General features: G+C 37.2%; 1 protein-coding gene across 5 annotated transcripts in view; it reads left to right on the top strand.

The window, feature by feature from the left end:
- Positions 1 to 21,193, top strand: part of LOC121298852 (ADAMTS-like protein 3) — a 126,964-nt gene that overhangs the window by 61,731 nt on the left and 44,040 nt on the right. For all 5 annotated transcript variants that reach the window (XM_041226103.1, XM_041226101.1, XM_041226104.1 and 2 more), the window contains 5 exons: positions 1,740 to 1,785; positions 3,092 to 3,328; positions 11,518 to 11,644; positions 17,613 to 17,687; positions 20,490 to 20,647. In XM_041226103.1, the coding sequence (XP_041082037.1) occupies positions 1,740 to 1,785; positions 3,092 to 3,328; positions 11,518 to 11,644; positions 17,613 to 17,687; positions 20,490 to 20,647 (643 nt within the window). The remainder of the gene's footprint in view (positions 1 to 1,739; positions 1,786 to 3,091; positions 3,329 to 11,517; positions 11,645 to 17,612; positions 17,688 to 20,489; positions 20,648 to 21,193) is intronic.

Here is a 21,193-nt window from a genome sequence, read left to right as displayed (position 1 = left end):
AAAACAAGCCCCTTCCTTATGAGCACAGCAGCACTTATTAACGTGCTGTTGCATCTGTTGAAATGAAACAGAGCAGAAGGGAGCAGGTGTCTGGATTTAAGATCAACAGAGTCCTTCTGCAAATGGCAAAGGCATGCAAAGGGGTACATTTTTAGAATCTGTTCAAACATGATTTCACCGGTCCTTCTCACTGTTAAGGTGTCTAGTCAGAACAGGAGATGAAATTTGTAAAATGTCTCAGTCCAGAGTTGTTCTTGGAACAACATAGTGTGTGCCTCCTGCCTCATCCTCCCTCAGTTTTACTTTCACAAGCCTTCTTGGCTCCGGTGAGACTTAATTCAGCTGATAGTAACACAAAGTGACTGAGCATGCTGTTTTATATAGACTCCAGCCAAAAGGTGAAATTCGATTAATCAAAAATGTGTATATCATTCCACCAGTCTCTGGGCAGATATAAACTGTTCTTAATCCAGTGTTGTCACATATTTTACATAGATGAGGTCTTCACTGTAGTTTGCACGAGTCTGCTGTTGAAACTTGGTAGCAAACATGTCCTAAAATGGGAAGTACTATATAGTGGTAGCAGTCCAATAAAGCTGAAGGAACTAGAAGCTGGCTTCAGGAGACTATGTTTCAGGCAACTGTATGGCACACCAGGGGAGACTTGAGGTTTGAGACAGCAAACTAGTCTCAGACTTGGTCTCCCGGTCTTCTGGAACCAGGTTCCTGAAAACGTGTCTTTGTGTTTCCTCAGCTTAAATGTCCCATTGAAAGATTACCAGAAGTTGGTATTCTCATTCCACTACTATGAGATACAACAATGTTTGTGTCTATGTCGCTGAATTTGTTTTCCTTGGGGTTCTTACTAACCGCTGCTTCATTTATGAAGTTTTGTACAGAAATTCTTGTTATGTCTGCTTTCAGAGTTTAACCTGGAGCCAGATGCAAAAGGCTATATATATATATATATATATATATATATATATATATATATATATATATATATATATATATATATATATATATATATATATATTCAGGTAAGTTAAGTAATACCAATTCAAGGAAGTAATACAAGTTGAAAGTCACTGAATATATTTAATACTGATAAATGTTTTCCAATCCTTTCTGGGTTTTGAATTTGCTAGTTTAAGCTCAGCAGGGGTTTCGGTCAGTGACTAACTTCATTATGCGCAGGTCCTGGCAGGTGAAGCTCAGTACTGTTTTGACAGGGGATGTCGAGTTTTACTTGATTCAAAATGAAATACCTGTCAAAAGTGATTCCGTGTCATGCCCCACTCTCACATTCTTGTGTAAAAACAGGTAACTTTATTTGTAACTTCATGAAAATAATTGAATCAGGGATTAGGGAACAAAGTGCCTTATTTATAGAGTCTGTGGGGCACGGTTTTCCATCATTGTGGTGGAAAACTGAAGCTTACAGCCAAAAAAATAATTCACCAAAGCAAGATTCTTTTTGCTAGAATTCTTGTACTTCAGATCCACAGCCCAAACTGTTTCACAGAGTGAGGTAAATAGTACCCATTCCAATCTAAAAATGAACAAGAATGCTTCCACAGCTCCTGCTCTTGGGGTAGGCTTACCTAAAACCAGAGCAGATCATCTGCATTGTGTTCTATATTGGAATCTGTCTGTTATATCTGCAGAACCTGCCTAACAATATTAACATTAGGGAAAATATTAATCCTTTTTTTTAATAGCCTTTGTTTTTATTTCAGAAATTGTGAAGGACGAAACATAAGATACAAAACATGCAGTAACATGGTAAGTGACATAATTCAACATTGACTTTTTCTGCATCTCAGATATTAAAAGTACTGTATTATATCAGGGCATCCTGTTCCCCAGTAATGTCCCAGTAACTATTAAAGGGTGAGCAGTACTGTATATGCTACAACTTTGAAAGTCTTTAACAGAGCAGGCTAAGAACATTTCATTAAAGACATTGTGAAAAGAAATGTCTACAAATTATGTGGAAAGCTGCTGAGTAGTTTAACCACATATTATATGGAAAATGTGGCTTTCTGTCTGACCTTCTCAAAAGTGGATAATCTCTACTGAAGTGGCTAACTCTAGACCTGTTTAACACCTTTGGGGTTTAATAGATATGGCTCCTGTGGGTTAAAGGACGTGGAGCCCAATTTCTCACAGGTAGTATAACATTACAGCCGTGACTGTTTTATTAGGCAGAAGATCTGTCATTTACCTGATTCAGCAGGAATGTCCTGGATTATCATTACCGGTGTTACCCAGCTCTGCCATATGGTAAAGCTACATCATTCCGCTTAGAGGAATGATGAGGACCGGAAAGGCCTCCAAATGTCATCTCTAGTTTATAATTGACTTTTGCCCATCTCGGTCAAGTCTGTATAGGGAAGAAATGAGGCCCAGCATAATACTGACACAATTTTAATCAAAAAGAGAAACGTTATTGTACCATTGAAGTGGTTTCATCTGGATTTATTATACATTAGCAATAACTTCAATCAGGTCTAGTGGGAAGTGGTCCCAGGATAATATTTACAATATTCCGGTCAAGGAGATGAGCTGAGACGTTTTAGGCAGTGCAAGGGTTTTGTCTGGATTAAGGAATCTTTTACATCATGGCATGTTATTTATCGATCTATAAGATACATAAATGTTATTTGGGGTTAATGTAGTTCATTGCTGTTTGTAATTAGGGACACGTTTTCTTGAAGTGTTCAGTGGACAACCAGCGGATAAGTGTCAGACTAGAAGTGCCACACTTTTTGTTTGTAAAAAGACACTTAATTAGGTCTATTTTACAAGCATTTCATTAACGCTGTCCAAAAACCCTTCACTACCCTTTGTATTTTAATTACATTTTAAGTGATTGAAAAATGAATGGGAGGCAACTGAGCTCTCCATAAGACTCCTTAACTTTCAATTCTGAACTGCCTATTTTAATTATTTTCTTTTAAAAGAAAGGGGACATCGTTTATTTATTTTTTTAGTGTTTGATAATAAACCAACATTGCTTCCTAATGTTCAGTTGTATTTAATAAAGGTGCAGCAGACTTTGAATTTTTAATCTTTTCTAATCTCTTAGGAATGTCCTGTAGAAATCGGTGACTTCAGAGCTCAGCAATGCTCGGCACACAATGACGTTAAATACCAGGGACACACATACGAGTGGCTCCCAGTTTACAATGACCCTGCCGCTCCCTGTGCGCTCAAGTGCAAAGCTAGGGGGAAGAACCAGGTGGTGGAACTGGCGCCCAAAGTGCTGGACGGCACTCGATGCAAGACAGATTCCCTGGATATGTGCATTAGTGGGATCTGTCAGGTAAATAAAGCATATAAATATATATATATATATATATATTTCCAATTAGCTCAGCTGATTCATACTTGATTCGTACGGCCAACCATTTTGCATCATCACCCTATAGAATGAACTGTTTTTCCTCATGAAGCTGAATAATGTTACGTTAACGTATTGAATTACGTGCCGCTTTGTAGTTTTCCATATACTTAATGAAAAACTGACAAAATCTAAATCTATTCTACATCTAACATGCAATACTGTAGCACTATTATGGCTTCCGGTAGACTCTTGCGATATTTTTTGATTGCATGATGTTGAATAAAAGATCTAAATAATGTTCATATAGTTTTAGTTTTTTAAATTATGTTTCAATCCTAAAATTATTGGTTATGCAAAACTTTTGGCCATAGCTGTATGTACATTTGAAGTTTTCCCATTGAGTTTGTCTGCAAATGCTGAAATAACCCTTAAGCACTGATGTGATTTGGTAAGATGGATGAGGTGCCTGCTGGAAGCTGGTTCATACTTTAAACATTTAAATATAATAAAGGCTAACAGTGCAGAGATTTGATTAAATACAATATGCTGATATTGGATAGGATGGAAAGACATGTACTGCATAATGGAATCTCCATATGCTTGTTGATTTATTTTTTCTTAAATGCTGTTATTTAATATGAACTCTTGTGAAATTTGGTTTCTGGAATCGACTGTGAAGCGCTGTATATACGTACTGTGCAATGAGTCCACTGGATGGGATCCTTAGGGATGCAGATTTTTACACTGATGCCCGAACCAGTCAGGCTTTTGTCAATTTTACCTTTTTTTTTTACACAGTCCATTAAAAAGATATAACGGTTTCATTCCAGTAGTGATGAATTATAAAAATATCAAAGATTGATTTGCTGCTTCAAGTCTGAACAGATCTTTAGCATTCAAACTTCATTAGAGTACCAGAGTAGTGGGCCTTTAATGGCCCAGAACACTGGCTACTCTCCGTTCTAGTAGCGTTCCGTATGGTTATTAACAGGATTCTGAGTAAACCAGAGCATAAACAGGAAACACTCATGTCAACCATAAACCATTGTTAGTGGCTAGATTAATATTATAGTCAATCGAGCCCTATACATGAAGCCAACTTTCGTCTTAATAGAAAATACTTTGTAAAAGAAAGCACAAACAGATCCTGCTTGACATTACTACTAACTTTGTACCTTGTTCATTAAGTCGTTGTTCAAATGATTAAGCTTATATTATTACAGTCTCAGTTATAACTAGGCTTGCTATGATTCGATTTAATTTTTTTTTGCCAAATCGATAATTAATATCGACTTTTATTTTAGAAAGAATTTACCTTTTTTTCAGGTCTTTATTTTTCACTTCAAGCAGATAATGGGTGAAATTGTCCATTATGCTTTTAAAAAAAGTGAAATCTTTTATGCCATTGAGAAACGTCTCATTTAGCAAAGGCTCTTTATCATATTCAACATGCAACAAAGCCATAGTTACCAACATTCTAATTGAAATAATGTTGGGTCACAGCAGAGCTATACCTTGTAAAGATAAAGATCGTCTTAAATAAACCTTAGAAAACGCAGCATATAAAAGTATATTGCACAGACTTTTATAGCATAAATTTACAAGTAAAAATAATATGCACAGAACAAATATTAGATAGTTGAACTAACTTGCACTTATTCTTTAGCACAGCTGTAGTCACTTGAAGAAGGTAAGGCAGATGGTGATGACGTTGGTCAGGGGATTGTGCACAATACTCAATACAGTTAAGCCTACCTGCACCTTAACCCGTTAATTTCAAAAGTAGACGCTTTGAATGACAGGCGCTTGAGCTGAAAGTGAACAGTCTGTACAGGTCTTGATGATTGACAGTCATTTAAACGAATGAGAGCATTCTGGCGCTGCTTCAGTTAACGAGAGCTGTCAGAACTGGGTAAAATGACAGTGACAGTGAAACTATACTAACATAAGAACATAAGAACATAAGAAAGTTTACAAACTAGAGGAGGCCATTCGGCCCATCTTGCTCGTTTGGTTGTTAGTAGCTTATTGATCCCAAAATCTCATCAAGCAGCTTCTTGAAGGATCCCAGGGTGTCAGCTTCAACAACATTACTGGGGAGTTGATTCCAGACCCTCACAATTCTCTGTGTAAAAAAGTGTCTCCTATTTTCTGTTCTGAATGCCCCTTTTTCTAAACTCCATTTGTGACCCCTGGTCCTTGTTTCTTTTTTCAGGCTGAAAAAGTCCCTTGGGTCGACACTGTCAATACCTTTTAGAATTTTGAATGCTTGAATTAGGTCGCCACGTAGTCTTCTTTGTTCAAGACTGAACAGATTCAATTCTTTTAGCCTGTCTGCATATGACATGCCTTTTAAGCCCGGAATAATTCTGGTCGCTCTTCTTTGCACTCTTTCTAGAGCAGCAATATCTTTTTTATAGCGAGGTGACCAGAACTGCACACAATATTCAAGATGAGGTCTTACAAGTGCATTGTACAGTTTTAACATTACTTCCCTTGATTTAAATTCAACACTTTTCACAATGTATCCGAGCATCTTGTTAGCCTTTTTTATAGCTTCCCCACATTGCCTAGATGAAGACATTTCTGAGTCAACAAAAACTCCTAGGTCTTTTTCATAGATTCCTTCTCCAATTTCAATATCTCCCATATGATATTTATAATGTACATTTTTATTTCCTGCGTGCAGTACCTTACACTTTTCTCTATTAAATGTCATTTGCCACGTGTCTGCCCAGTTCTGAATCTTGTCTAGATCATTTTGAATGACCTTTGCTGCTGCAACAGTGTTTGCCACTCCTCCTACTTTTGTGTCGTCTGCAAATTTAACAAGTTTGCTTACTATACCAGAATCTAAATCATTAATGTAGATTAGGAATAGCAGAGGACCTAATACTGATCCCTGTGGTACACCGCTGGTTACCACACTCCATTCTGAGGTTTTTCCTCTAATCAGTACTTTCTGTTTTCTACATGTTAACCACTCCCTAATCCATGTACATGCGTTTCCTTGAATCCCAACTGCGTTCAGTTTGAGAATTAATCTTTTGTGCGGGACTTTGTCAAAAGCTTTCTGGAAATCTAAATAAACCATGTCATATGCTTTGCAATTATCCATTATCGATGTTGCATCCTCAAAAAAATCAAGCAAGTTAGTTAGGCACGATCTCCCTTTCCTAAAACCATGTTGACTGTCTCCCAGTACCCTGTTACCATATAGGTAATTTTCCATTTTGGATCTTATTATAGTTTCCATAAGTTTGCATATAATAGAAGTCAGGCTTACTGGTCTGTAGTTACCTGGTTCAGTTTTGTTTCCCTTTTTGTGGATCGGTATTACGTTTGCAACGGATCACTGAGATGATTGATAGCGACCCCTAGCCATTCAGAGTGGAACGGAAACAGGACACACAGTAAGTATAAAAACTAAACAAACTATAGATTGCTAAATTATTATTTTTGGTATGGAAATAAAAAATAGCGAGTGGTTTTATCGATGTTTATCCTATATAAATTTCAGTCAAACTTTACTGAACCGATTAATATCGCAAAGTAGCAAGCCTAGTTATATATTTCAGACTGCATTATTATTTCATTTCCAGATTTCATTGATCTGCAAGTACAGTAGCTCACATTAAGATGTGAATGTTTCTGAATATCTAAAACTACTGTATTCAGATCGGGTTACCTTCCATGCATCCAGTCATATTAAAGGCTCCCTTTTGAAAGAAGTAAAAATAGAAAGAAAATAATAAATGGTCCCATTCATAGCTACTGTAGATGCCCTTTGCTTGACTACAAGTGATCCCAGTGCAGACACTCTTCTGGTTGACAGCTTTGTTAACATTTGATCCCAGCGGTAGATGGTTAATGCATATCAGTGCAGGATGAACAAGGCTGGCCAGTGAACTCAGGGATGGGGTTAATTTCCCCTACCTGCCTGGGTTTATTATGTTCAAGTGGCTGGGGTTGATTAGTTGATTAGGTTAATTAACGATCAATCAGTGCCCAGCCACCTGACATAAAAGGAGGCCTCTGCTTCCCATTAGACGGAGGGAGCTGAGGAAGCAGGTTGTTGGTTGTTGGTTGTTGGTTGTTGGTTGTTGGTTGTTGGTTGTTGGTTGTTGGTTGTTGGTTATTGGTTGTTGGTTTGGTGAATTTTTTTTCCAGTGAAGGCATCGCCCAGCCTGGAAATCTGTATTTTTGCAGGTTTTGCTTTTAGCTTTATTTGTGTTTAAATATCTTTATTTTTTGCCCTTGTGCACTTTTATTTTTGTGTTTATTTATAATAAAATAGTTATTTTTTTGAACTTCAGTCTGTCTCTGGGCCTCTATCCACTCGCCAGCCTGTCACAAGCATACTGTGCATTTTCAAATGATCTCATTTTTGTTGACTAGACATCTGGTAATGAATTTAACTCAAACGAATGGAAATATATACAGTAATTAAAGATGCCCTAAATCCAAGATTAATCCAGGATGTATGTCAAGGATTGTGAAATCTTAAAAGAGTCTGACACTACAAACGCTACCCCAGGTAGTGATCAAGCAAGTTCAGCTGCTTGTATCCTGGCTGCTTATTTTAAAAAGCTTCCCGCACAGAATAGCATGGGTCATGGATTATCAGGTAGTCTCAGCCTGGATTGGCAACATGATTATCTTTCTTTAATCAAGCCACCCATGTCTAAGTCTCAAGACATTATCCTGCTCTGGTGCTCATTATTGTCATTAAGTAAAATTGTTCTAACTGATGCCAGCGATACAGTAAACATGAGAACAAACACTTCATTATACAAGAATGTTTTCTACAATGCATGTACTGTAGATTATCTGCAGTACCCTGAATAAGTCACGTTGAAGAAAATGAGTTGTTATGCTGTGCAACTTACTGCTTGATTTGAACATCCAAAAGAGTTTCAGTTGAATAGGGCAAAGCCACATTAGTACAGTATTTGGCATTTAGTATTTTAAACCTTTGCTCTATATAGTAAAAAACAGCATTTACTAGGTAACTCATTTTACAGTAGTGTGGAAATGATTTACTTTGTTAACCTGAGAATACGTTTCTTGCATACAAAAAAAAGATAGATAAATAAAAATATATATTTAAAATTTTTGACCAACATTAACATATTCCAAGAAACGCCTATTGTTTTCTTCTATATAAATCCATTCTTAGTTAGTGGACATATTCATTTGGTAAATGGCCCAGCACTTAAAGTAACATGTAGTTGGACATTCTTTTGATTCAATCGATCACTTCTTAATCACCCTTTTTTTTATTTCCCTGTTTTGAATGAGAAAGAACAGATACACATTAGACACTGCACCTAATCCAATGACATGAATGAGTAATGCAGCTGTTACCTGATTGAGACGTCTGGACAGAGCACACTTCGCTTAGCCAGCAATACTCCCAGTACATCTTTGTAAGGTACCAGTGGCATAGAAAGAGTTTAACATGCATTGCCAATGAACAGGATCATGCTGCGTTTGCCTTTAAATCTGCTTTTTGGACTCTGCAGCAGTCGGAAATGTTATCTCTTTGTGTTGTGCTTCTTTCATGTTATAAATACATTTATAAGGAGTTTAGGACAACAAAATAAATACATACAGTTACAGCAAAACTTAAAATAGTTAGTTGCACGCAATTTGTATTAAAAAAGGGGAAGTACAGTAGTTAATCACTAATCACTAAACGTTAATCACTAAACTGCTGTACTTCATATTGAACACTAGAGGGCAGTTTGGTGAATACAGTAGTTTCTGCTGAAAATGCCATTCCACTGACAGAGCTCAGCTATTTCTATTATTAGTATTATTGCACTGTAATATCAGTATAATAGCAGTGTAATAGCAATGGCTGTACAGTGGTTATAATATATTCACCAAATCTATTGTCACTAATGAGGATGATAATGAATAATTTCAGAGCCTATTAAGCAATAAGTGGAGTCTTAATTTCTGAAAGCAATAAAGCCATTTTAACAGCATAAAACTAGCAAGAAACGACTTAGTGGCAGCCAGGAGAAGATGGATTATTGTTCAGAGCAATTCCTTACTCATATAGTTGTATTCCTCTCAGAATTAACCTGTTTTGATAGGGAAACTTGAGTTGCTGCTGCAGTATGAAGAGTTAAACTGAGATCCAATCCTGTTATCTGGATAGAAATAAAAACACAGCCTTTCTAACTGCATGGAAACGCTGATTTGCTTTCACCGCTGTTTGTGCAAAACAAGATCAATGAAGAGCTCTGGAATCATAAGTTTCTTCACGGTCTTAACTCAAATGATTCATCTGTAGTTTATAAAAAAAAAAAAAAAAAAGAAAAGAAGAAGGACATTCCTTTCTTGTTTAGTTACTACAGTTAGTTCACAGTGGCAAAGCTGCAGTGAAACGTTTGAACAAATTACACATGATGAAGTCCAGGGCCTATTGCAGTTCTAGAATACACTAACGAGAAAACAACACTGTCCTTTTTATTAGACGTTGACATTGAACAGAGTACGGGCAATTAACGATAATTAAAGGACTGCTGGATTAGATTAAATGCATTCCAGGTCAGTTCAGACATAGTTTAAAGCTGTTAAATATCTCTCATTAACACTGGTTTTGAAAGCACTTTAAACAGTGTCTGTCTTCAATAGTACTTATTTTGTGCTGCACCGTTTTCACTAATACAGTTTATTGCACATGACCCTGACTGACAATGCATTAAAGAAAATAAATACAAACAATTACTCCAGATATAAGGTGGCGTAAAATAGCCAAACATCTTGATTGAATGTGTTATTTCAGGCTGGTGTACATTTCCTTCCTTTATTCATAGTCTAGCAAAACTACCTTTAATCAGAGTTAAAACATTTCCTGTGAAGTCATTCTTTGATCTTTTAATTGATACATTTTTCCCAATCGTTAAAGAAACCACAGTCAATGAATGAATTTTACCTTTGACAGTCTGAAAGTCATTTACATGTTTATACAAATATGCTTTAGCTGCCAACAATGTAGGTCAGTGGGTGGTATTTTAATATTAGGTAATGGCATTTTCACAACAGTTATATTGTATGCATTTCCTTTTGACAATAATTACGATTCCCAACTTATTTATGTAAGTCCAGTTCTCTTCTAATATGGGCTTCCTTTTTGACTTCAAAAAAGTTTCCACTCCCAGGTGCTCCAAAGTAATTTAGTGATTTGTCCAGCTAGCTTGGAGAGGTGCTTTTTTAACTCTCTTTTAACTACAAAAATAAACATTTTGCTTGTGTGCCCTTAAATTCAATTTTCTCTTGATAGCATTATTAGTTTGTACTAATGGGAAAAGCAGAGCTGGCCGAAGCTTGTGTAAGAGAAAGAAAGAAAGAAAGAAAGAAAGAGAAAGAAAGAAAGAAATGAAATGAAATGCATGCAAAGTTTAAAATGTAAACAATATTAGTGACAGATAAAGATGCCTTGTCGGCTTTGCTTTAAAAGCGCTTTTGTGAATGCTGGCATCTCCTGAAGCTCACCTAATTCTCTGTTCTGCTGGCAGTTTTGAATGACTCTAAGCAGGGCACAATGCCAAGTTTGGGTCTTGATTTAATGGCAAATAACCTACAAAGTGTGTATTGGTGTCTCGTCAGTGAAGTTTGGGATCAAGTAAGTGAACGGCTGGCATTTACATTGTAACCAGACTCGAGAGCCATGTGTTACTGGAGACTCTCTTGGGTTCACCACATTCAAGAAAATCTGTCGGATTGATTTATTGACAAGAGTTGAGGTGAGCAAAGCTTTGACAGGCACTGGTTGCTGGTGAGCCAGTTGCCACTCTGTCACCATTCTGTTCCAGATTTCTCTGGGACTGTGTATTATGGGTTAAGGGTAAAATAACTAATAATAAGAAACTTTGATGAGTTTGTAAAGATGCTATAACATTGCAAATAAATGCCCAGGATATAAAAAGTTGTAACCCAATAAATATTTGTCTTTGTTGTGGTCAATTAGTGCCTGTGTGCATTCTATAAAGCAGCAATCAGGGAACATGGTTATACTTTGACAGAATGAGGCCAGGTTCTTAAAAAGGAAAAGGAAAAAAAATGAGAAGGATCATGTAACAATAAAGATAATACCAGAAACGTGTGTACTGTGCGAGATGCCCTCCTCGTGACTGTCCTGTTGATGTTGGCAGGCTGTGGGCTGTGATCGGCAACTTGGGAGCAACGCCAAGGAAGACAACTGCGGGGTCTGTGCAGGAGACGGTTCCACGTGCCGCCTCGTGAGGGGACAATCGAAGACACACGTCTCTCCAGAAAAACGTAGGTACACCAGGAGTTCACAACTACTGCAAAAATGTACTTTCAGAGCTACACAAACCGCTTGAAGGCCCACTTGCTGCACTTTGGCACCTGTTTCGCCCAGTTTGTTTATAGTTATCACACAGGCTGTGAACCGCAGTTCATTCAAATACAATATTTGCATCTAGGCCAGCATCCTAGAGTTTATTTATTAGCATGCAGCATTTGTTTTTTTTCTTATGTTAGATTATAACATCTTATTTCATAATTCCTGTTTTGGCCCCCAATATTTTTTTGTTAACCATAATAAAAACATTAGAGCTTAATTGGGGGTTCTAAAAACATTTCAGTACAACAGCAAAGAGGACATTTTAGTTTGTAGTTTCCCCATTACAAATTTGTATTAACTGCATATGGGTCTTTGTAATTTTAACTTGTTTTTATCTTACCCGCTAACTAAAGTACACTGCAATTACATTTCCATGTGTTTACAGTGTTTAAGGAGTTGGCAAAACCTTTTGTAATTGGGTTCTAATTGTATGCATAGTTTTGTACCACAAATCCAGTTACAAAATGAGGAACACGTGCGATATTACATCTCAAACTCAACTGCATGGGCTTGTAGGCCAGTGAACGCATTCAAAACAAGCTTTAACGTGCTTATGGTAAATCCTGTATGATGCTAGTTGGGTTTTCATTACTGTAGTGCACTGTAGATTACCCTGTAGAGCCGTGGTCTCACCCTTTTAAACCAATGGTGCTGCTGATGTTAATGTTTAACTATTAAAACACTTTCAAGAGTAGGGGTTGACTCATGCAGGATGAACAGATTAATTAAAGCACTATCATGAGAAGCGATTGACTCATGCAGGATGGAACTGTTGAAAGACATTTCTTGAGTTTGTGTTTTTAGTTGACCGATGTCGGCCTACCATTTGTGTGCTAACAAGGACCTTGTTTTTGTCTTTAAAACCAACAAAACCCAACAAAATGGGTTCTTTAGTAACTTCTCTCAAACAGCAAGCAGACCACTCAGTACAGAGAACTCAGCTAAACCCAACCTTTTTTTAGGTCACCCAAGCTTGTTACACTCCATCAAGTAGGAATATGTTTGCCTTATAATTCCCCTGTGCAGATGCATTTCACTGCACTAAAGCTCAAGTCTTTCTGGATACAGCTCATGATATTTCGTGGAGATATCATTTTATCATCGGCATTTTGCCATTCTTATGTCTTTACAAATTAATCTCATATAATATAATCTTTTTCGGATAAACAGGTTTTAGGGTTAGGGTTATGGGACTTTGTTTACATTATTAAAGTATCTGGTTACACTTACTGTACTATATAAATACGCAGAGTAATATTTTCAAATTCAATTATTTTAGGGCATCAAACAAAGTTGTTGGCATCCCACTAGCTTTGGTCAGTTGTTGGCAGAGGTTTGCCGTTAGAGAAAATAAATCCGGCCATGCAGATATTTACAATAATAATACAAAATTTTAAAAAAATGCATTAAATGTGCAGCTTTTTGTAAACCTCACACTTTCTTTCTTATAATCACATTTTCTTTTAAGTGCACTCAGTGCTTAATGTGATCAAGACAGTCATGTCTAGGAACATTTTTGGGCAGTAATATAAATGTATCACAGGGTCTCTCAGTTCAAAGTCTAGGAACTGCGGATGTAAGGATGACTAGCTGGACATGTTTGAAGAAAATATAATATCTGTATAAACTACAGCTGGGAGCAGCTATTCACCTAGGGATTTATATTGAAACTTAAGCTTAGGACTGTTTCACTGTTACACTTTGAGCACAACCATCTTAAATAGAATATATATATATATATATATATATATATATATATATATATATATATATATATATATATATATATATATATATATATATATTAGAACTTTTGTTTGTTCAAGGTCATTAATGCATTGTATGAGGCTAGTAAACGGTTGCCCTTCTTTCTGATTTCTTGTTGTTTATGACAAAATACCAACATGTTCAAAATGTTGCCCCAACATAATAAAAAAACAGAATAAAATATTGACTTTTGATATGTAGAATCACTACAAAATAAGGATGATTCAGGCCTGCAGGTTTGTAAGTGGTGATCGCTTTATGTTAATGACTGTATTGGTATTTCTTGAACCTAGAGTTACCCCATCTCTTTGGCTGTGTTGAACCAGTAGGGTCAATCAGGTAAAGAGTGAGATCTATATCCTTGGAACCCTGCATTCCTGTGTTCAAGAACTATTTTCAGGACTGGGATCTCACTCACCATGAGTGAACCTGGCATGTAGGGTTAACGAAATGTATGACTTATCATTTTTGTCTCCTGCATAGCATGCATTCCTGCATAACTGTGATTGTTTTGATAGCCCTGGGGTGTAGATCAGGTGGGGAATAAAATCATCCTTCTCGTTCAGTCTTCACTACTGTACAGCCAATTGATTACTTGTTTATTATTAAATAGGTGCCCAGCATGCAGGACCTGTTGTGAGTCAATAACGCACACCCTGTAAAGGGTGTGTGCCTTCATTATTGCAGTTTAAAAAAGTCTGTTTTAAAATCAGCAAGACAACATTTTAACAACCTTATTACAATACAAAGCCCTTCTACGTTCATAATGTATACCGTTGTCCCTGTAGGATCATTTGCTTTAATTTTCTTCAGATGTTAAAGTAAATATATATTGCAATTACGCTGCTGTAAGATAGTTAAAACATTACTTTTTTGTGCAATCTAATGAGAGAATTACAAAGATATTGTATGTTTAAAAAAACAAAAGACTGCACTAATGGTGAAAGACTACCTTGGTGAAAAACATGCGCTATTGTGGTTGAGATTTTCCTTCTTTATCGTCTCCACTTTGCCTCCTTCAGAGTCTGTCACCAGCTTGTACAGTTCAAATGCTGAAATGTTTACATAGCTTTAATGTTATCGTTATTTTGTAAGCCACCTAATTTCCTGAGAGCTGCTCATGATTATTCGTGGTTTAATGCTTGTACAACATTGTTATTCAAACCAGCCAAAATAACTTTGTCATAGAGCTTGATAACAAGCTCACATCTGTTTCACCTGCTGAGGAAAGTGCTGCTCACACTTGTTATACCACACATGGGTAGTCAGAGCCACAGGGATAGGCATGCGACCCTGTGCTCTGACTAGAGACATCTCTATCAATGGGGGTACTGTTCTGTAGGGAGCACAGCCCGCAAGTACTGTACAGGATGTGTCCTTCCAGAGTCGGTAATGAACTTAGCAGTATGGGACTCTATCAGTATGGCTCACATGAATATTTCTTTAGCTAGCTGTTAGTAACAGACCTGCTTGGCTTTATCAGTACAACATTACCAATAAAGGCACTCTTTGGTCCCTCTTCATACACCTATGAAACAAACAAGAATCAAAGGGAGATGTGATTCATAGCATTGCGAGCCACTAAGACAACAGCAATCGGAATTATAATGGATATGAGACTGATGAACTCATTAATTTATTTTATATGTTTTTTGACCCTGGGTCAGGCAGATGTAACAGCTGTTGAAAACTGCAGCCTTCTGTTGTGATATATAGAGCTGGTTTCCTCTTTGAAAGCAGCTCTATAGGATGTCTTCGTATATGAGATCACGAAAGCTGTTGTTCACGCTTCACGATGGGCCGCGGATTTCATCCAAGGTAGTTCTGTAATGTCTGACCCTTGGCTTTTCTGTATGAGAAACTGCCTTGAAGATGAACAGCTTCCTTGCTGCTAAATAGCAGAGTGATTGTCGTAATCTGCTCTCCTCCTTGCTTCAATTAGTGCACCATGCTTTTAGTTTTGATGGGCTTGTGTCTAATGCTGCCACAGAACAGATGGGCTAGTCTCTGAAAGTCAAACATGACGAACCACTATATAAATACAGTGTTTTGGAGGTGCAGAAAACGCCTATGTAAGTGACTTCAGGATGGCTCTGAATACTTTAGCACTGTAATTGAACAGACCGCTTAATATAATCGCTATGCAAAACATAAGGATCTAGGAGAGGCAAATAAGTAAACATTAATCAGTCATTTAAAAAAATAATGAAAAACAACAACTGGGTTTTGGAAAAGTTTGGGGATTTCCGCTGGGCATTTTGATATCCCAGCATTATCTTAGAAGCTATCTGGTACTGAATGCCTTATTTTTTCTAGTCATTTGGAGATTTCTCTCTGTTGATCAAAATGGTAATGATGCATGAATTCAGAACCTAAATCCACCCACTCGATTGCATAAAGTTTTGTTCTTTCTAGCGTGACGAACTCTTTAACCTTTGATGCACAAGACTGCAAATTAACTTACAATTCCTCAGCAATTCTAAGAACTTTACACAACACAATGGGTGGCTAAACTGATACAATACTGTATATGTAAAAAGCAATAGGCATTTGAATTATCCTGGTAATAAGCTTTTTTACAACAGCAGCAGCAATAAAAAGTGGCATTGCTCATTGATGAAAATCTATTTAGCAGATTCTTTGCATGGTGCATTCCCAAATAACTAAACAGCACTCAGCATGTTTTACAATTATTCAGCCACTGGAAAACATCCCAGCTCCCCCCGATTCCTTTCGAGATTTTGCCAGTTTCGCCAGTTAAGTGTCATTTATGAAAGTTTGTTTATAAAGGACCCAAACAGTGGTTACAGTACTCTAATCCTAACATCGTAGGTTATAGCTATCCGATAGTGGGTACGAGATAATGCTGTTCAGTAAAATGTATTCAATCTAAAGGCTTGGTCATCAGCCTTGTTTATTGGTTTCAAATGGTAGGGAGGCTGTGCAGGTCAAGTAGAAGAAATAATTACACAGCTGCACAGCTGTTTCAAAGAGGCTGTAAATGCGAGTGCTTTTAGATTAGATTTTTGTCACCATCCAGCTCCAGTTGGCTTGCAATCCACCTTCGTATTGCTGCTATAAAGACTTGATGTGCAGCCCAGTGCATTGTGGTATACTGTCCCAATGCCACGCCCTGTCAGAATAACAGTGAAGATTTAGAACTTCAGGGCTACTTTTGGTTATTATCTGAGCGGTTAGTTAGGATTCTTAGGACAAGTAACTGCAGTTTCATGCAGGTTTTTATTGTAATATTTAAAAAAAAAAAATCTCCATATCCTAAAGACTAGGGTTCTTTAGCAAAAACAAGTTCCCTATCAAAGCAGAGCAGGACCCTGGCAGGTGTGCATCATTATCTCATAAACATGATTGAGTACCAGCAACCACTGATGAGTCTTTTTAGTGGACGCATGCAATCAATGTTTTCTGCTACGGTCTGCTTCTACAGCATGTTCGGCCACATTACAATCGTCAATATATTTGCTTTTGCTCCTTCCATTTTTTTACCCCCTCCAATTGGAAAATATAACACTTCTCGGAGTCTGGACAACATAACAAGTGGTCTGTTTCTCTGATGTCGTCATCACAAAGTGGTGAAAGCAAATAGTGCCGCTAGTTACATTTCCTTGATGACATCACTCACAATCTCTTAATCAGAGGCTCAGACTCGCATCCTAGTGCAGCTCCCCACAGGTGTGTGTTTATACGTGTATACATGTGTTAGAGGGTGTGTGCTTGCAGGGCTGGTCATTTCGAATGGATGTGTGTTTTGTGCTGGAGAAGGAGGGTTCTGTTTATCTAATCACTCAGGAGAAGAGCCTGGTGTTTGACAGCAAGAGAAGGCTGATGCTATTTATAGCTACTCCTAAACGAAAGTCCAGCTTTGTGGAGAAATTATGTTGAATAGGACATATAGAACCGATTCAGTTTACGGGTTATATATTGTAACATGGAATATGTATTTTGTACAAGATACTAAACTATGGCTTTGATATGTCATGGTACTGTGTCTCTTCATTTCTATGCAGTATTGCAAAGACAAAAAAGCTATTAATAGATGGATTAATATACAGTGTAGACAGTGAAGTTTTTTTTTTTTTTTTTTTTTTTTTATAGCAGAGGAAACCGTGATTGCAGTCCCATATGGAAGTCGTAATGTTAGAATCACTGCAAAAGGACCGGATCACCTGAGTAAGTATACCAAAATGTGCATAAAAAACAAAACAGCTGAATCAGATATGATCATGTAACAAAACCCTAAAGCAGGGGTGGCCAAAGTTGGTCCTCCCAGTTTTGGTCTTTGTTCCAACCCAACTATAAATTGTTAAATTGAGTTAAAGATCTCATTTTACCTGTTAAACCTGGAGTGGAATGGCCCTCCATGACCACGATTGGACACCCCTGCCTTTAAACACCCCTAGGTAACTTTTCAATTCAATAGATGTGATCCTATTTACACTGTACAAAAACAATGCTTTAAAAACATGGATCAAATATTTGTGTAATAATATTAACCTTATACTCTCCTGCTGTATATAACAAAGCTGTGAGCAGCTGTGTTTAAAATAAAAATCCAATTCAAACCATTTTACTGATAATTATATAACTTGTTATTGGGTTACATTGTATTCTGCCACGGACATTATTTCATATGACTTGAAAACCTGACTTCTTGTTTGCTTTTAGGAGTTAAGACAGTGCTTTTGAACAATATGATTATGCTATGTGTAAAATGCATTCAGTTACTGTTACAGACAGTTTTATAGATAGGGGATCACTTTCAATATAAGGCAGACCCCACACGAGGTTAAGTCGTTAGTATAAATTCACTCTCCCCAAGTTAACCTTGAGCTGTCAGATGCCACATATTTGTTCTTTTCCTGAACATCTGGTTACTACTTGGCCAGTGTTTCAGACATCTGATTTATGGGAACAGTTGCAGTGGTTTTAGCAGCTAAACAACATGAGAAGAGGTAGCTTTGTTATCATAAAAAGGGATTGGAAATCAAGCATTCCTTGTTATGCAATGGGCATTAAAAGGCTTAGCTGGTTTGCATGATGCTCATATAACACCAATTATTTTATTATTTTCTCCCAATTTGGCATATCCAATTATTTTTAGGCTCAACTCACAGCTACCACCCCAGCGCTGACTCAGGAGTGGCGAAGAAGAGCACACGCTGTCCTCCCAAGCATGTGCCGTCAGTCGACCACTTTTTTTCACATTGCAGACTCACCATGCAGCCAGCTCAGAGCTACAGGGTCGGAGGACCTTGCAGCTCTGGGCAGCTTACTGGCAAGCCCGCAGGCGCCCAGCCAGACTACAGGGGTCGCTGGTGCGCAGTGAGCCGAGGACACCCTGGACGACCTAAGCCCCACCCCCCTTGGGTGATGCTCAGCCAATTGTGCACTGCCCCCTATAACACTAATGTTTTATCCAATGGCCACACTAGAAGCTGTGGATTTAACTGAGCAATTATGCATTGTCTTTTAAGTTGCAAAACAACTGGGGAGGCACAGTGACATTACATTGCCCCACACCTTGGAATAGTGTTCTGTAATGGTCTGCCTGGTATTAGGTTCATAAGGATAGAAATAACTAATGCTTCTTGGGCGTTTTCTCTGTTCTCTGAATACCCGTTATTAACCCCTTTACCTCTGATAACGTCTACCCAGCCTGTCCCCTAGCATCATTAACCGTCTTGTTTCTATTATTGTAACTCATGCATATTGACTAATGTGTAAAAATCTTGGTTATTCTTGTTGTTTTTGGCAAGGATAGACAGCTACAGTGTTTCAAAAATAATTAGAGGCTAGAGGGGTGCTAACCAGGGTTTTGAAATCTATTCTATTAAAACTGTGTGGACTTGGAACAGTTTTTCACCTGACTTGTTCTTACTGTAGGATTGAGGCGGTTTCAATTTCAAATAAAAATCCTGGTAACGCTTTATTTTGAGTGGCATAAATAAGTATTTACTTAATATTCAGTTAACCATTTGCTGATGTTTAGTTCAATTGAACAATTGAGTTCAGTTTAATGAACAGTCAACAGATATAACATGCATATCTGTATCTATCATTAGATTGCCATTTGAGCTCATATTTCATATGTATGTTGACTTTACCGTCATTATTCTATATGCTATCCACACTACCTAAATAATGCTCTTTTAAACCATGTGATTGCCATGCGTTCAAATAGTAGTCTAATGATAGACACACGCATGCATGTCACACCTACTGAGTTTATTAACATGTAACACAACTTCAACAAATGGTTAATTGCATATTAATTAAATACTCATGTATGACACTAAAAATAAAGCGATGCCAGCATCTTTCCTTTCTAACAAGCCGTTTTGATTTTCTTTTAGCAAAATTCACATCAACAGCAACACCAGCAACAGCAAAATCCAGATGTAGTTCTTTTGATTTAGTAGATATTTCTGCTGTGTGGTCTGGAAGTTGACACTGTGGTTTTTTGATAAGCTATTGCCAAGAATTGATAGTAAGAATGGAAAGGACAACACAGATATTGCTGTGTTCTTAAAATAACTCATGCAAAAAAGCAAACAAACAAAAAAACCTGGAAAATAAGAGGTAATATCTGTTCACATGCCCTGTGCATGAGAGTCAAGTTCATGAACTTAAATTAAACTAAATATTACCTAAAGCTAGTCAGAAAATATATATTCTTTTTCCCTTTGTAAATGAAATTGTAATGGTTGTTTGGCAGTAACTTAAGCATGACATGGCAAACATTGATCATTGTTAATTGTTTCAAGATGCAAGCTTTAAAAGCTGTTACTAATTAATGATGGACATTGGATACATTTTTACCTAATTTATTCGACAGTATCTTGTAGAGGCTGTCATTCGCATTTGATTGAGTTGCATTGTATCTATTAACTTACATTGTATCTTAATGATATTAAGATCTGTATATATGGTATATATTATGCATGTTATTATATTTGTATACATTTCTTTCAGTTATTGACTCAAAAACCTTGCAAGGGCAGACAGGGGAGCACAGTTTTAATTCCCCTGGATCATTCCTAATAGAGAACACAACAGTAGAGTTTCAGAAGGACCCAGACAAGCAGAGTTTCAGGATTCAAGGGCCGTTGGGTGCTGACTTTAATATAAAGGTAAGAGTGAGGAGTTTGTTTTTACAAAATGAAGCAACGATTTCAAACAAAGGGGAAACCACTGATACTTTATCCATCTGATTTATGGGAAAAGTCGCTGTGGTTTCAGTAGCTAATCACTGAAAGGAAATAGCTCTGTTTTCATACAGTGGGATTGGAAATCAATTATTCCTTATTCAGCAATGGGCATTTAAAGCCTTGGCTAGTTTGTACGATGCTGTGCTTGTATAACACTGATGTTTAATCCAGTGGGCACACTAGACGCTGTGGATTTAACTGAACAAGTATGCATTGCATTGTCTTTTAAATCACAAAACAACTGGGCTGGTATTACTATTTATTCCTGGACCTTTTAAAGAAGGTTTTGGTTAGTAGTCTGTAATTCTGGTATTGGCTCTATTGGATGGGTACTGCTGTGATTATCAGCAAATGTGGCTTACTAATGTAGGTACTGTAAATGACCTGTGAAGTTTTATACAATATGATGCAGTTGCTTTGATGTTTCCATTATAAGGAAACCAAATGAGTCGCTTGAATGGTAAATTG

This window comes from Polyodon spathula, chromosome 24, assembly GCF_017654505.1.
Source record: "Polyodon spathula isolate WHYD16114869_AA chromosome 24, ASM1765450v1, whole genome shotgun sequence".
Lineage (NCBI taxonomy): Eukaryota > Metazoa > Chordata > Actinopteri > Acipenseriformes > Polyodontidae > Polyodon > Polyodon spathula.
The sequence above is the reverse complement of the archived record's forward strand: the minus strand, read 5'-3'. Positions and strand labels throughout refer to the sequence as shown.